The following is a 15786-nucleotide window of genomic DNA, read 5'->3' as shown; positions in this document are numbered from 1 at the left end:
TCAAACACTTTGCCATTGGCATACATATTGTATTGTTGATTTGACGTGAAATTTAAGAAAATAAATAAGATCTTTATAGTCTGAAACTAAAAATACATCAAATGTATTAAAATGTTCTTTAAGTTTGTGGGCTTAACCGTGTCATGTAAAAGATTGTATAATTGAATAATTGTCAAAAACAAAAAGAAATATCTTTTGTAGATGGATTGAAGGGAATATAAATTGAGTTGAGCCTTTTACCTTCAATATGGATTATCTAGCGGATTTAGTCGAACTTTAATGAGAATATCGAATATTTAACAAAAAAAAGTAAAATATATAAGACAATCAAATTGAAACGAGTGAATGCTCTTGGATTACCTTTCACAAAATTGTATCTGAAAATAGTTTCAGTACTAAAATTTGAGCAACTTCAAATTCTATTATAATATAAAAATTTCCCAAGAACTGACATTTCCCCTGGCTACTCTGAGAAGGCAATAAATGGCCAGTCATTAATGTCCTGAAGAAACTGTGAACAATCAGCAGAAGACTCTTCTGTACTTTTCTTTTTACAAAAATAAAATAAAAAAAATCTCAAATATATCATCGACCTTTGAAAAAAAAGTATTAAAAGTTTGGCTCATTCAGGTTATTTCCCTTTGAGAAAAGGCACATCAATGTCATTATTTATTAAAGTTCGATAACATATTTTCCTTCATAATAAATATTTGTAGCAGTTGTGATATATGTTTGAGGAACATGTAAATGCCTTGTGAAATTTATAACCCCAAAGAGCTGACAAAAATACTATGTTGCAATGTATTGTCTTGAGGTCATACAACATGTTGCAGTGGATAAAAAGCAAGATTTAATTTATTAGTGTCCTTCATCTTTACATTATACTATTGCTATAATTCTATAATATTCTAAAATTTTATTATGTATGATTAACATTGTATGCCAACTCGAAGAGAAGTTGATATTATATTAGAATATATTCTCTTTTGGTTCTTCGATCATTTAGCGGTGTATAATTTTATTTTGAATGTGCTAAAAAACCGAGAAGATTGACTCAAGAATCAATTTTATTTTGAGTTCTATTGTAGAATTTGGATCTAATCATTAAGTCAGAAGTGATGGGAATGACGGAACTTGCTCCCTATAATAACTGAATTCATCGAATACTATTGTCTCTAAATATTGCATATTTGATTTCATATCTATAAATCAATTTTATTCCCTCTGAGTTGTAGTCAAGACTTAAAATGTATAAAAAGGTGGAGAAAATCCATTGCACAAAAAGTGGTTAATACAAGTAGGTTTAAGATAGTAGAATGTATCTAAATACAAGCAATTACACAATAGTTTGAGTATATTCTATCTTCCGTGGATTTCACTTGTGAGATTACACTAGAATTATAGAAATAGTGAAATACAAGTATCAACAAAAAACGCATTATAGTCCCATAAGCGGGTTTGGAGAGGGTAATTAGATCGGACCATCACTGTCGGTGGAGAAAGGGCAAAAAAAATTTGGACCATTTCTCGATTTGTGCGTGTCATCCTTGCGCAGGGGCCATGCTAATCTTCTCTGTACAACAACAACAACAACAACATACCCAGTGAAATCCCACTAAGTGGGGTTTGGGGAGGGTAGAGTGTACGCAGACCTTACCACTACCTCATGGAGGTAGAGAGGCTGTTTCCGGAGGACCCTCAGCTCAAGTACAACAACCCAAGAAAAATAAGAGGAAACATTATATATGACATAGTATCCAATAAGAGAAAAGTGCATAGTCAACAACGGAGACAATAACATCAAGACAATAAAGAGAGAGGTGAAACTCAGTAAACGACACAAGACTATATGATCACAGACAAGAACTACAAGATCAAGGCTAGGACTACTACAAACGCTACCCACCAAAACCCTCGCACGGGAAGACAACACGCTAGCCCTACTAACCTTCAACCTTAATACGCGACCTCCACTCCTTCCTATCTAGAGTCATGTCCTCGGTAATGCGAAGCTGAGCTAAGTCCTGTCTAATCACCTCTCCCCAATACTTCTTAGGCCTACCTCTACCCCTCCGCGTACCCTCTACAACCAGCCCCTCGCACCTCCTCACTGGGGCGTCTGTGCACCGTCTCTTCACATGCCCAAACCATCTCAGTCTCACTTCCCTCAGCTTGTCCACCACAGAGGCCACTCCCACCTTCTCTCGGATAACCTCATTCCTAATCTTATCGCTCCTAGTGTGCCCACACATCCATCTCAGCATCCTCATCTCCGCAACATGCAGTTTTTGAACATGTGAGTTCCTGACTGGCCAACACTCCGCTCCATACAACAAGGCCGGTCTAACTACCACTCTGTAGAACTTACCTTTAAGTTTCGGTGGAACTTTCTTATCACACAAAACTCCAGAGGCAAGCCTCCATTTCAACCAAGCCGCCCCAATGCGATGTGTGACATCACCGTCTATGTCACCACTTCTTTGGATTACAGCCCCAAGATACTTAAAACTTTCTTTCTTGGGAATAACCTGTGTGTCCAGTCTCACTTCCCCATCTGCCTCATCCACCGCATCACTGAATTTGCATCCCAAATATTCAGTTTTGGTCCTACTCAACCTGAACCCTTTGGACTCCAGCGTTTGTCTCCACACCTCCAGCCTCGCATTAACTCTGTCCCGTGTCTCATCAATCAGTACTATGTCATCCGCAAATAACATACACCATGGTACCTTCTCCTGAATAGACCGCGTCATAGAAAAGGGCTAAGGACTGATCCCTGATGCAACCCTATCTCAACTGGAAAGTGTTCCGAGTCTCCTCCAACCGTCCTAACCCGAGTCTTGGCTCCACTATACATGTCCTTCATCGCCCTAATATAAATCATCGGGACACCTTTAGCCTCCAAGCACCTCCAGAGGACCTTCCTCGGTACTTTGTCATAGGCCTTTTCGAGGTCAATGAATACCATGTGTAGGTCTCTCTTCCTTTCTCTATATTTTTCTACCAGTCTTCGCATAAGATGAATGGCTTCGGTAGTCGATCGTCCCGGCATGAATCCAAACTGATTTTCAAAGATGGACACCCCTCTTCTCACCCTCATCTCCACCACTCTTTCCCAAATCTTCATAGAATGGCTTAGCAGTTTGATACCCCTGTAGTTGTTACAGTTTTGGATATCACCCTTGTTTTTATACAACGGAACCATTGTACTCCACCTCCATTCATCAGGCATCTTTGCTGTCTTAAAAATAACATTAATCTTCTCTGTATCGTTCCAATTTTATCGGATGTCCCCAAAGGGACGATTTTCATTGCTTCACTAGAGTCCTTGTACTGCTATAAAGTTCTGTATGTGTTCGATGTGGGAGAAACATAAAAGAAGATAAATTAAACAAAAATGTTGTTTTAGTCCTTCTAGTTTGGAAACTGAATATTTCTTCCAATTCTAAGAACGTTTATTTCGAAATCATCCCCTTATTTCTTCGTTTATAACTTATATCAGTAGGGCTGTTTATGGTTATGGTTAAAAAATCAAATCAAATCGCAATCCGAATCAAACCGATTTAAGAAACCGATAATTGATTTGATTTGGTTAGATTTTGTTTTAAATTTTGAAAAATCGATACTATTTGATTTGGTTTTGGTTTTACTAAAAAATAACCAAATCGAACCGATAAATTATATATATAAATTTTATAATTATTTATCTATTATTCATAAATAAAATATAAATATTTTGTTAAATTTTAAGTAACTTAAGTCTTTAACTTTACCATTTTTTCCAAGCCCAACACTAAAATTTTAGCTCATCTATTACAATCATAAGTCCAAGTCTATCAAAATTGATTACTTTAGTCTTTACCTAACATACCTTTCATAAGATAGTTACACCTTCTCTTAATTGAATAATTTTGTTCGTGTAATGATAACTTTAGTATTGTTTAATTGCTTAATCGAATCAACAATAGCTTTTCGGTGGATTGCTCATGTAGTAGGTGTTTGTGTCTATTAAGATACGTATGTCCTCAAAAATTTATTACTTTCAAATTGAAAAAACCAAAAAAATAGAACCAAACCGTCAATAACTAAACCGGCAGTTATTTTTTCCGTTTGGTTTGATTTGGTTTTAGATATTTAAAAAATCGATTAGATTGGTTTGGTTTTGGTTTTAACCAATAACCGATTCAAACCAAACCACAAACACCCTACAGTTATATGGTTTACAAAGTTCCCTCCGAACTTTTGAATGTATAAAAAAATTACCCTCTTTCTTGTATTAATACTAGTAAAAATGGCCCGTGTCAGCACGAGCCCAACATTATATTTATATACAAAATATTAGGATAAAATTATGCATAATTTATTTTTATAAATTCTATATACTATTGATATTTTTTTTAATTAATACATCTAAACTTATAATATAGTAGAGGAGGATGTTTTTCAATCACAATAAATTATTTCCGAAGCGTAAGGAGTCTAGCGACTTTTTCATTTTATTTTATATGATATATTTTTTAATTTTTCTAAACTATATTATTTATATTTAATCATAATTGATTTTAAAGATCATATTTATCAATTATGAATATCTTGGAAACAAAAAACTTATAACTATCTCCGATCCACCTTAATTTTACTCTATATTTTCTATATTTAGAGAGTAAAATAAATAATGCTTTCTTCAATCATTCTCTATTTCACTCTCTATTCATCATTTGTAGAGATGATTGAAGAATTACTATTCGTACTCTCTATTTTACTTTTTAATTATTTTTTTTATTATTTTTATTATATAATATTTATAATTAACATATCATAAATCATATAAGATCATTTATTAAATTTTTAATATTCGTAACTTTTTAATGTAATATAACACTTCAGAAAATATTATTTAATATATACATTTTCAATCTGAATTAATAATACTTCATTTTTTAAAAAAAAATTATTTAGAACCAATTCCAAACTCATCAATGGACATTTCATAAATAAAATGGTTAAAGTGTTTTATTAAAAAAATAAATAAGGCAAAAGTTGAGGGAACAAATCACTGTGTAGTTCAATGGGTCCCAATCACAATTAATGATATTTCAGTGGATGGCATCAATTGTAATTTAACAGAAAATTATGGATCTTTTATGGACTTGTTGATGTGGTCTAAAGAATAAAGCAGAAAACACAATTCCTTTGAAACAAATTGATCTAGAAAAATACTATTATACCCTTAAACTTTCATCTAATGTCACCAAGCTGACATGTTGAAACTCTCTCTTCTAATATATAAAAAAATATATAATTGTTATATGGTTTATTTATTTATTTTATTTCTCCGAGAAGTATTTTTTAGAAATATCGGAATCGAATACATCATAAGTTATCTCTTTATCTATAGATAACAACAAATCAAATCGACTCGACTGATATGCTAAATGGAATGTTGATTTTTGTCATATTAGATTATATCTGTCTTTCGTTATCTTCCACTCTTCTTGTATAGGTTGGGAAAGGCCAGATGAACTACCTTTGGGAGCTAAGTCGAAGATTAGGGTGGTATTGTTACAATTCACAATAAAAACAAATAAAGGTGTTACATTAAAAATTATTCATCTCGATGTTTATATTAAACTATAATTGGGTTATCCTAATTAAGCGATAAAATCAAAGTAAGAACATGTATTAAACATAATTATGTAAATAAAAGTACATGAATTTTTGAACAAAGTAAACCATTATTAAAATCAATTCACCAAAATAATACGTTTTTTTGAAATTTTACAAAACTAGTATAAATGTAGTTCGCAGTAACGTTTTAGGTTATATTTTATAAAAAAAAAAATCAATAACAAAAAGACAAAAATCTGACAGAGTAAAAAACATAAAACGTTATTGTCAATAACGTTTTATAATTCATTACTGTTAAGCACGCTTTACAGCTAAACCGTGACTCACAGTAACGTTTCTCTGGAATGGCTGAAAATTGAAATTCAGTCTTGTACATGCCTTATTCATTATTCAATTTTCCACTATTAAATAGATAGATATATTTTGTACATACCTTCACTTGAAATATATATGGTTTTCTCTTTTTTTACTCTTTTCTACATAGACAATTTTTTTTTAAACAAAAGAAAAAAAAAGTGAGGAAAACTTTGCACAAATTGAAGCTTATCTTGTATCATTTCAATTTCAAAATTTGTAAATAAATTATATGAGAGATCTTCTTTTAGCCTAAGATAGCATCCTTCCAAATATTAGATCATTCGATTTCTTATAATTATTAATTATTAGACTATTAATAAAGAAACCATTAAATTAAATTGATGTAATAAGTAAGCTACATCCAAACTTATAGTCTATCAGTAGGGGTGTTCAAGGGTTGGTTTGGATCAGTTATTGGTCAAAATCAAAACCAAACCAACTTAATCGGTTTTAAAATTATCAAAACCAAACCAAACCAAATATAATATACATTTATCGGTTTGGTGATTATCGGTTTCGATTTGGTTTGGTTCGGTTATTCGGTTATTAACCATACACAAAAATAAAAGAAACAATTCATTTAAAATGTGAAAAAAGTGACAACAATCCATTCAAAACGAAAAATAGTTAGAATGACTTAAATTACTAAACTTTCAATCACTAAATTTACTATCAATAAAGCTTTAAAATTCACTATATTGGCCTAGAAGGAAGAGACAATAACATTTTCAGTCCCACAAAGAATTGACATGGACACTCATATACATGAAATCAATAAGATAAATGTTTCATCTTGGGCATTTTTGCTGTCAATAAGTAAATTATAAAGAAATTTTAATGAAAATATGTATAAGATCTTTAAAATTGTTTATAAAAACAATATATTAAGTATGTATATTAATAAAATATATGTATATAATTCATCGGTTCGGTTTGGTTATTTCTTCGATTTTTTTCGAATAAAACCATAACCAAACCAAATACTATCGGTTTTCAAAAATCTAAAACCAAACCAAACCAAACCCAAATAAAATCGGTTTTATTTTATCGGTTTGGTTTGGTTTTTCAATTTGGATCGGTTTTTATCCAAACCGTGAACACTCCTAAGTCTATGTATAGGGCACTTTTTGTACAAGGATGAAATTTTCATCCTTATTAACCCCCATAGAGGAAGGACTATCTTCCATTCCTTGCAACTCTCTTTTGCTGATGGAATGGTAAGGACTAGTTAAGTAAGCAAAATAACTATTAAAAAAAGGAATTAATTTATAGAAAAGCCCTCCTCACTCTTCCTTTTCTTGCAAAAGTATTAATATCTGTGAATGAAAAGAGAAGAAAAGAGAAAATTATATATTCCATAAACGTTATCGTGAGTTGCGTTTTAGCTGTAAAACATGCCTCAGAGTAACGAATTATAAAACGTTACTGACAATAACGTTTTATGTCTGTTTACTATGTCAAATTTTTGTCTTTTTGTTATTGAATTTTTTTGAATAAAATATAACCTAAAACGTTACCGAGAACTACGTTTATACTAGTTTTGTAAAATTTCAAAAAAATGTATTATTTTGGTGAATTATTTTTAATAATGACTTACTTTGGTCAAAAATCCAAAAGTATGTCATCTCTAACACCACCATCCACTATTAAAGCCGTTAAGCAGAAGAAATAAGTCTCAGTAACACATACTCCCTATAAAAACAATAAACTTCACTTCATAGGAGTTTAATTAATTTCAATCAATGATGGAGCTATACAAATAAAAAAACAATTCCATGCACACAAAAAAACCATTCTTTACCATAAATATGTCAAACGAAAACATAAAATTTCTTTAGGCAACCAAAGTCAAGCCTCTGTTGTTTCCCTAACATTTCCATTTTCCATCCTTTTTTTTCCTATTTTGTTTTCCTCTATAACTAGAGGGATGAGAAAATCGGGACACCGGGTAAAGTAGCTCCTGCATCTACTATGAACATGTTACCTGAAACATATTCCGAGGAATCGTGGATCAGATAACGTACTACTGAAGTTAAAGCCGGATTTGATGTTCCATGTGTTCTCAACGGAATAGTTCTCAGTTCAATGTTTTGAAGCCAGTCTTTTTGTATGAGACCCTCTGTTATCTCAGACTTGAAAAGTCCTGGTGATATTGAGTTCACTCTGATCTTGTATGGTCCCAATTCGAGGGCCAACACCTGTTACGTTTGAAGAATAGAACGATTGATCAGGTTGTAAATCAAAACGAGAAGAAAACAATACAGAGGTGCATTACGACACAGTTCAGAGTACATTCCGAAGGTAGAACATCTTGGACAATGCCACAAGTAATATCTATGAAGCATAAGCTATAAACAACTATAAAAGAATCACAGCCAAATGACTGAAATGCGCGAGGCATCACATATATAAAGTTTAACAAGGTAGTAAGACAACTAGAAATGTTATCTGCTTAGATTTCTCATTGACGCCTCCACATTTACCATAACTAGATCCACATTTCTGGCTCGATCATAGTTCACAAGCGTTGTGTGGCAACTATGTTAGAGTACTCACTCTTCGTTTGTGCTACACTACTATATGTATTCTCAAACCATTTTGCACAACAAATATGTGAATCTATATACGTATGTTTCCAGAGCATTTAAATGTATGTACAAACCACATTGTATAAGAAAAACAAGACACTACCTTTGTAATGCTGTTGAGAGCTTCCTTTGAAGACGCATAAGCAAGACCGCCTGGTAATTGTCCACGATTAAGACCAGCGATAGAAGAGATATTGATAACAGATCCTCCTTGATTAGCAGCACGCATATGTTTACAAACAAATTTGGTCACCAACCATGCCCCTCTTAAGTTCGTTTTGTAGGTCTTCTCCCATTCCTCCTCCAACAAATCCAGTGGAGAATGCACACTGCCTATAAGATAAAACAGATAGATTAGACATTACACAAAGACAAATACTAAAACGTAACAAATCTCTTTCACATATTCTGGAATCATTTCCCAATCAAACTAGTACCACTTTGAAAAAATCGACATGATCTATAATGAATAGCTAATATCTGCATAACTCTAACCAGCTAACAAACAACCGCTTATTAATTAAGGCTGATAGCAACTCGAAATACTAATCATGGACAAAGTTCACATACACATTGGAATATTAGGTACAAAACTTTTTACCTAAGCAACAAATAGTAATATCCACCAAAAGATACAAATTGGCTTATTTTTTATATATTATCTTTTGCTCGATAGTGTCTAATCTCTGACCCATTTTTAAATAATTTGTGGAAATATTTTAGTAATATTTTGCAAATCGTTTTCTTGTTCAAAAAGTTTATGTACACAATTTTTTGAAAAAAATGGACCTACTTTTTTTTTGAAGAAATGATTTCAAATGGAAATTATTCTTCCACAAACTATTCTTTCAGAAAAAAAAAATATCCAAAATTTGTACATATAACTCCTTGATAATGACCTTTCAAAATTCAACTAAAATTTATGAAAATAGTTGAAATTATATTATACTGGTCAAAGATACGACTTTTTTGCGAGTTTCATATTCACTATTAGTCATTTCAAGTTCAAACTATCAGTTGTTTTTGGTTCCTAAACTATCCCTAATACTTGGATACGCTAAAATACTGAATTCAATTCAATAATTTGACAATTTATCAACCAATCTCACCTCGAATACCGGCGTTATTAACCAAACCGTCGATACGTCCAAATGCATCCCAAGCTTTCTGTACGGCGGCTTCAATGGCAGAACCATTAGCGCTAACGTCAAGCTCAATCGCTACGGCACGTAAATCCTGACTCGAATTCGAGTTGATTTCATCACATAGAGATTGCAATCGATCGATTCGACGAGCGGCAGCGATGATTCTACAACCAGCTTTTGATAAATCGGAGCAGAAATCTCGACCGATTCCCGATGAAGCTCCGGTAACCATCACCACTTTTCCAGCGAGTTCTACCCATGGCTCCAGCTGGCGCACGGATTTAGCATGCTTCTCCATTTCCCTTTTTGTGTTTGTTTTTTGCTATATTAGTATTAGTAATGAGTAGTGGAGTTACTACTAAATATATAGAGAGAATGAATGGTACATTGAATTTGGTTGTTAGATGAATTAAATGACAATATTACCCTTGACGATGTTCGGTACGAGAAATAAAAAATAAAAACTCAAAATAATGATGAAGAACTATTTTACGGAAACTAATTAATCCCCAAATATATTTTGTACGTGAAATATTCTTGTCCATCCATCCTAACAAGAAAACCAAACAACGAACATTCAACTCCGTTACTTGTCATTGTTAACATATTCAAATAAATAAAAATGAAGGGAGAGAGTATCTAATTAGACAAATAGTTAATATTAAGAATTGATAAATTAACTTTAAAATACTATTATATATTATTACTTAATTATAGTTTAATATTAAAAATTATATATACAAAAGATGCATTTTATATTTATTTATTTTTATCAATTGACATATATTCGAATATTTGAAGTTGCCTCTTCATTTCCGGTTTTCTCATTTAACGACCTAGACTTGACTAAATAATTATTTATGTTGACCATGCTTTGACTAATAATAAAACTAATGTGGTCAACCGTCAAACATGTGTTAAATATATTTCATATGTTTATTTTAATCGTCATGTTGTGTTTTTTTAGAGTCAATTTGACTAATTTTTAAAGCTAAATCAAATAACATTAATTAAATATTTTAAAATAATAATTTAGATATTTAAAAACTACACAAAAAGTTTGCAATTTTTTTTATAATCAATATGATGAAAAATTACATTTTAAAACGTTAGTCAAAATTTATATTGTTTGACTCTTAAGAAAGAAACTATGATAACTAAAAAGGAACAAAGAGAGCAATTATTTTTAATAAAAATATTTTCTTCGTTTTAGTTTATATACCTGATTTTAATTGTGAATAAAATTTAAGTAAATAAAGAAAATTTATGAATTTTGCAATTTTAAATTACAAAAAATATTTTTAAATTTTATAATATTTGTAAAATGGGGAAGTACTAAATTTTAAAATAATATACTAATGTTACGGTATGATTTTAAAAAATAATAATCAATTTCCATCTAGCTTCTTCTCCTTTTCTCTGTTCTTTACATTTACTTCTTTTCTTCCACTTTACAATGTCTCCGATTTTTCCTCTTATTTTCCCTTCAACTTTCATTTCCATAACAACCACCCACCACACTCCAAACTTTGATATAAAATAATCAGTTACTATTATATACGTAAAATTTAATTAAATAAATCTGAACAACGACAAGAAATATAATAAAGCATAACATAAAAAATTAACGTTACTTTATTAACGAGTGAATGTAACTTAGGAAATCTTAATAGCATAGTTGATTGACTAGATTTTCATCTTGTTGTTAGTGACACTTCGAATATGAACTCAAAGAATCTTAATAACGAGTGAATGTAACTTCAAATATATTCTGCACAAGTTTGAGTTATAGGGAATGAAAGGAAAAAAATATGAACTCAATCTGCAGCCTATCAACAAGAATATGTCTCTTGCTCCGGATCATGTCTATAAATTACGATTTATCTATGAAGCCTCTAACATGACTGAGTAACGTCTAGCGGAACAAGGCAACAACATATCTTAAGCAAACTAACATGAAATATGAAAATCGTATACACAAACTGAACAAATTTAGTTTCCTCTATGACTAGAGGGATGAGAAAATTGGGACACCTGGTAAAGTAGCTCCAGCATCTACGATGAAAATGTTGCCTGAAACATATTCTGAGGAATCGTGGATTAAATAACGTACTACTGAAGTCAAAGCAGGATTTGACGTTCCATGTGTTCTCAAGGGAATGGTTTTCAATGCAACATTTTTAAACCAGTCCTTTTGTATGAGGCGCTCTGTTATCTCAGATTTGAAAACTCCTGGTGATACTGAGTTCACTCTGATCTTGTATGGTCCCAATTCGATGGCCATCACCTGTTACATTTGAAGAACAATGATTTATGAGGCTGTAAATCAGAACGAGAAGAAACACATACAAAAGTATTATAGTGTGCATTACTATACACTTGACGTTGCATCAGACTGCTGCCAAAGTTGAATGGATGAGACCTAATGAGAAGGATCATTTATAGTACATTTCGGAAAGTTAAACCATCTTGCTTATGTTGTCTACCACTAACAACCATTAAGTATTAGCGACAACGCCAAGAGTAATATCTTAAAAGCGAAAGCTACAAAGAATCACAGCCAACAGACTGAAGTGTGTGTAAGGCATCCCATCACATATGTAAAGTGTGTGGCAACTATCCTAGAGCACTCTTCCTTATATATATATATTCTCAATATGTTGGACCATATTTTTATATGTTTCCAGCACATTTAGATGCATTCTCTAAGGTTGTTTATGAATTTATCTTCCTTTTCTCCATCGTTGTTCAAGGAGCTACCGAAGTCAGAAACATAACATATCATGTATGAAATTTGTGTGCTTCGAGCTGACAAAAGGGACTGATTAACTTAGAAAAGTCATGTATGCCTGTCTTCATATAATTTCATGCAATTTCGATGAAGCAAGCTTAAATTTTTAAATCTCAAAGGATCACATAGTATAGAAAAACCAAGACACTACCTTTGTTATGCTGTTAAGAGCATCCTTTGAAGAAGCATAAGCAAGACTGCCTGGTAATTTTCCACGATTAAGACCAGCGGTAGAAGAGATATTAATAACAGATCCTCCTTGGTTAGCAGCGCGCATATGTATACAAACATATTTGGTCACCAACCATGCCCCTCTTAGGTTCGTATTGTAGATCTTCTCCCATTCCTCCTCTGACAAATTCAGCGGAGAGTGCACACTGCCTATAAGAAACAAATGACAGATTAGTCATCACACAACCAATTACTAAAAGGTAAGAAAGGAGATAGGCTCCAGCCTCCATGGGCAAAGATGATGCTATAGAAGTCCTAAACAACTTAATTTTCTGCCGATTCGCCCTACCTGTCCCCACCCTTGCTATGAACAGGGGCGGAGGCAGCATATAATGAGGGGGTTCATCCGAATCCCCTCGGCGAAAAATATTACTATTTATACATGGTTAAAATTATTTTTTAGGTATGTATAATAGATGTTGAACCCCCTTCCACTAGTTCGTGTGTTTACTTCTTAGATTTTGAACCCCCTTATTAAAATTTCTGGCTCCGTCACTGGCTATGAACCATCACAAACCGCCCCCCAACCCACAACAACCCACAAAAAACCTCTCTTCTGGAAGTCAGCTGGACATTTTCAAAACTTAAAACATGCACCAAAAGCAGCATTCGAAAGTCATCAAAAACAGAAACACCTTCCATTGACAAGCTTGGAGAAAGAATTTCTTACATTAATAGTTGTATTCAATTGGATTTCTGATATCTGCCCAAAATAGCTATTCATTAACTCATTAATTAAGGTTGATAGCAACTAAAAATATAAATCATGGACAAAGTTCATATACACATTAGAATGTTAGCTACATCAACTTTCACATAAGTACCTAGCTATATCACTTTTCTTTTTCCACATAGGTTCGACTACCTAACTTTTTACCCTAATTCACAACCTCCATGTTCTCCTATCCAATATCATGTCCTCATTAAGCTAAAACACACCATATCCTGTCAAATCAACTCTCCTCAATACTTCTTCCACCTAACTCCAGCTCTCCTTCAGGCTTCAACCCGCGCATCGCCAACCTCTCACACTACGGTACTGGAACATCGACACATCTCCTCTTTTACACAAACTATTCCTTCAACAAATGGCCTTTTAATTTAACTAAAATTTGTGCAAATAATTAAACTTTTACAGTATAAATAATCTTTCTAATGTTGATCAACAGTACAACTTCAAAATAAAACTTTTGAACGATTAACTACTCAATTGCCATATTCATTGTTAAACATTTATGCATCAGAAATTCAAAACAACACAATCAAATTCTCAAATCACCTCGAATATCGTGCAATCAAAAATTCAGAAGAAAAATTCGTCAATTTATCAATCTCACCTCGAATTCCAGCGTTATTTACCAAAACATCGATACGTCCAAAGGCGTTCCAAGCTTTCTGTACGGCGGCTTTAATGGCAGCACCATTCGCGCTAACGTCGAGCTCAATCGCTACGGCTCGAAGCTCCTGACTTGAAACTGTCGATTCGTTCGAGGAATTCGAGCTGATTCCGTTGATCTCATCGCATAGAGATTTCAATCGATCGGTACGGCGAGCGGCGGCGATGATTCTACAACCAGCTTTTGATAAATCGAGGCAAAATTCTCGACCGATTCCCGACGAAGCTCCGGTGACCATCACCACTTTTCCGGCGATTTCTCCCCATGGCTCCAGCTGGCGTCCTACTTCAGCATGGTTCTCCATTAAATTTTTTATTTTATTTTTTCTGTTTGTCGCTATAGAAATAGCATGAAAAAATTTAAATGACAATATTGTCCTTTCATTTTGAGTGTTGTATAGCATTTGGACGAATGACTTGAGAGAGTCTTGTACTTATTTCGATTTATGCTCTTTGGTTTTTGTTAGACGTATAAATCTATTTAAAGCGTCTATTTTAAATCTCACCAATTGTATATGTGTATAATTACAAACTATTTATTTGGACATACATTTATATATGTGATTTGTCAAATTATTCGAGTTCATTGATGTTCTATAAATTGAAATATCGTTGCTCTTATAAAAATAAGTTATTATTTCGTTTTATTTATTTGTATCTTGTACTCTACCTCTGCCTCTACCAAGATACTTTGTGATGAGGAAAACAAAAGGTTTGATTTATGCAAATATTTCTTCTTGTGGAATTACACATGTTGACGTTATTATGATTCTACAAATATAGCTCTTGAAAATTATCCTTTTAACTATATTAAACTCGGGAATTATATTCACTCATATATGGAGCATAAAAAAATTGATTTTTTTCATCATCTAATATTTGTAAGACTACGATCTAATGATCTCTCTTAAATTTTCAATATGCTCAAAAATAAGCTTTAAATCGTGGTCATTTAACTAATAACTAAAAGGGAGATGAATGTGTTATTCCCTCATTTCAGCAATAGTTATCCACTATATTAGAATTAATTGTTCAACAATACTTGTTCAATTTAGAAAATCAAGAGATAATTTATCTTTTGTGTCTATTTTACTCTTGCTATTAAATATTATTTATCATCTCACACATTTCTTAAAGTATTAAATTAAATAAAGTTAAATGATAATATAGTAGTATCATCCTTTTATTACTCTGTTCATCCACTTTTACTTGTCACGTTTTAACTTGACATATTTATTAAAAAATAATTATTAATATAAATATTTTACCAAACTAACTCTGTTAAATGATGTTTAGTATCAAGTCTCGAAAAATAATTTGAAAAAAAAAGTTTAATACTGAGGGTAAACCAAACAACACAAAATCACCAACACACTAATCTAATTCCATCCATTTCCAGCAACCTTTAAGCAGTAGCCTGACAAAAGTAACTTTGTGGAAAACAGCTTTTTAGCTGCCTTTAAAGTATATTTTAAGTTAATTATTGTACTTACAATTTTTACACAAATCAATTATCAAGTAATTATAAGTGTATTTTCATGATAATCATTAATAAATAATACTTAAACATATTACTATCACATATTAAAATTTACTGAGTTTATCAAAGATAAAAACTTATTCATATTTACACATATTTTCAGCATTTAA

The 15786-nt window shown here is 32.2% G+C and overlaps 2 protein-coding genes and 1 pseudogene across 2 annotated transcripts; all 3 read right to left on the bottom strand.

Moving 5' to 3' along the window:
• Nucleotides 1-1509: 1509 nt before the first annotated feature.
• Nucleotides 1510-1621, bottom strand: LOC125866463 (U6 spliceosomal RNA; annotated as a pseudogene).
• Nucleotides 1622-7642: 6021 nt separating this feature from the next.
• On the bottom strand, nucleotides 7643-10044 carry LOC125866047 (uncharacterized). The gene is made up of 3 exons (XM_049546332.1): nucleotides 9683-10044; nucleotides 8677-8906; nucleotides 7643-8183 (listed from the first exon to the last, which is right to left on the bottom strand). Exons 1-3 carry the CDS (start codon nucleotides 10014-10016, stop codon nucleotides 7905-7907), a joined length of 843 nt encoding a protein of 280 aa, XP_049402289.1. The 5' UTR covers nucleotides 10017-10044; the 3' UTR covers nucleotides 7643-7904.
• Nucleotides 10045-11454: 1410 nt separating this feature from the next.
• On the bottom strand, nucleotides 11455-14456 carry LOC125866149 (uncharacterized). Its single transcript, XM_049546454.1, has 3 exons — nucleotides 14078-14456; nucleotides 12661-12890; nucleotides 11455-12005 (listed from the first exon to the last, which is right to left on the bottom strand). The coding sequence occupies exons 1-3, from the start codon at nucleotides 14439-14441 to the stop codon at nucleotides 11727-11729; spliced, it is 873 nt and encodes a 290-aa protein (XP_049402411.1). The 5' UTR covers nucleotides 14442-14456; the 3' UTR covers nucleotides 11455-11726.
• Between the last annotated feature and the right edge of the window lie 1330 nt (nucleotides 14457-15786).

This window comes from Solanum stenotomum, chromosome 5, assembly GCF_019186545.1.
Source record: "Solanum stenotomum isolate F172 chromosome 5, ASM1918654v1, whole genome shotgun sequence".
Lineage (NCBI taxonomy): Eukaryota > Viridiplantae > Streptophyta > Magnoliopsida > Solanales > Solanaceae > Solanum > Solanum stenotomum.
Note: the sequence above shows the minus strand (reverse complement) of the source record. Positions and strands in the feature narration are given on the sequence as shown.

What these genes read in the sequence shown, in the direction of transcription:
- LOC125866047 (XM_049546332.1), bottom strand. Translation starts at nt 10,016, where the DNA reads ATGGAGAAGCATGCTAAATCCGTGCGCCAGCTGGAGCCATGGGTAGAA. An exon ending in TAATAACGCCGGTATTCGAG is followed by an intron (nt 8,907 to 9,682) that starts GTGAGATTGGTT and finishes TTTATCTTATAG; the next exon opens with GCAGTGTGCATTCTCCACTG. An exon ending in CTCTCAACAGCATTACAAAG is followed by an intron (nt 8,184 to 8,676) that starts GTAGTGTCTTGT and finishes CAAACGTAACAG; the next exon opens with GTGTTGGCCCTCGAATTGGG.
- LOC125866149 (XM_049546454.1), bottom strand. Translation starts at nt 14,441, where the DNA reads ATGGAGAACCATGCTGAAGTAGGACGCCAGCTGGAGCCATGGGGAGAA. An exon ending in AAATAACGCTGGAATTCGAG is followed by an intron (nt 12,891 to 14,077) that starts GTGAGATTGATA and finishes TGTTTCTTATAG; the next exon opens with GCAGTGTGCACTCTCCGCTG. An exon ending in CTCTTAACAGCATAACAAAG is followed by an intron (nt 12,006 to 12,660) that starts GTAGTGTCTTGG and finishes CAAATGTAACAG; the next exon opens with GTGATGGCCATCGAATTGGG.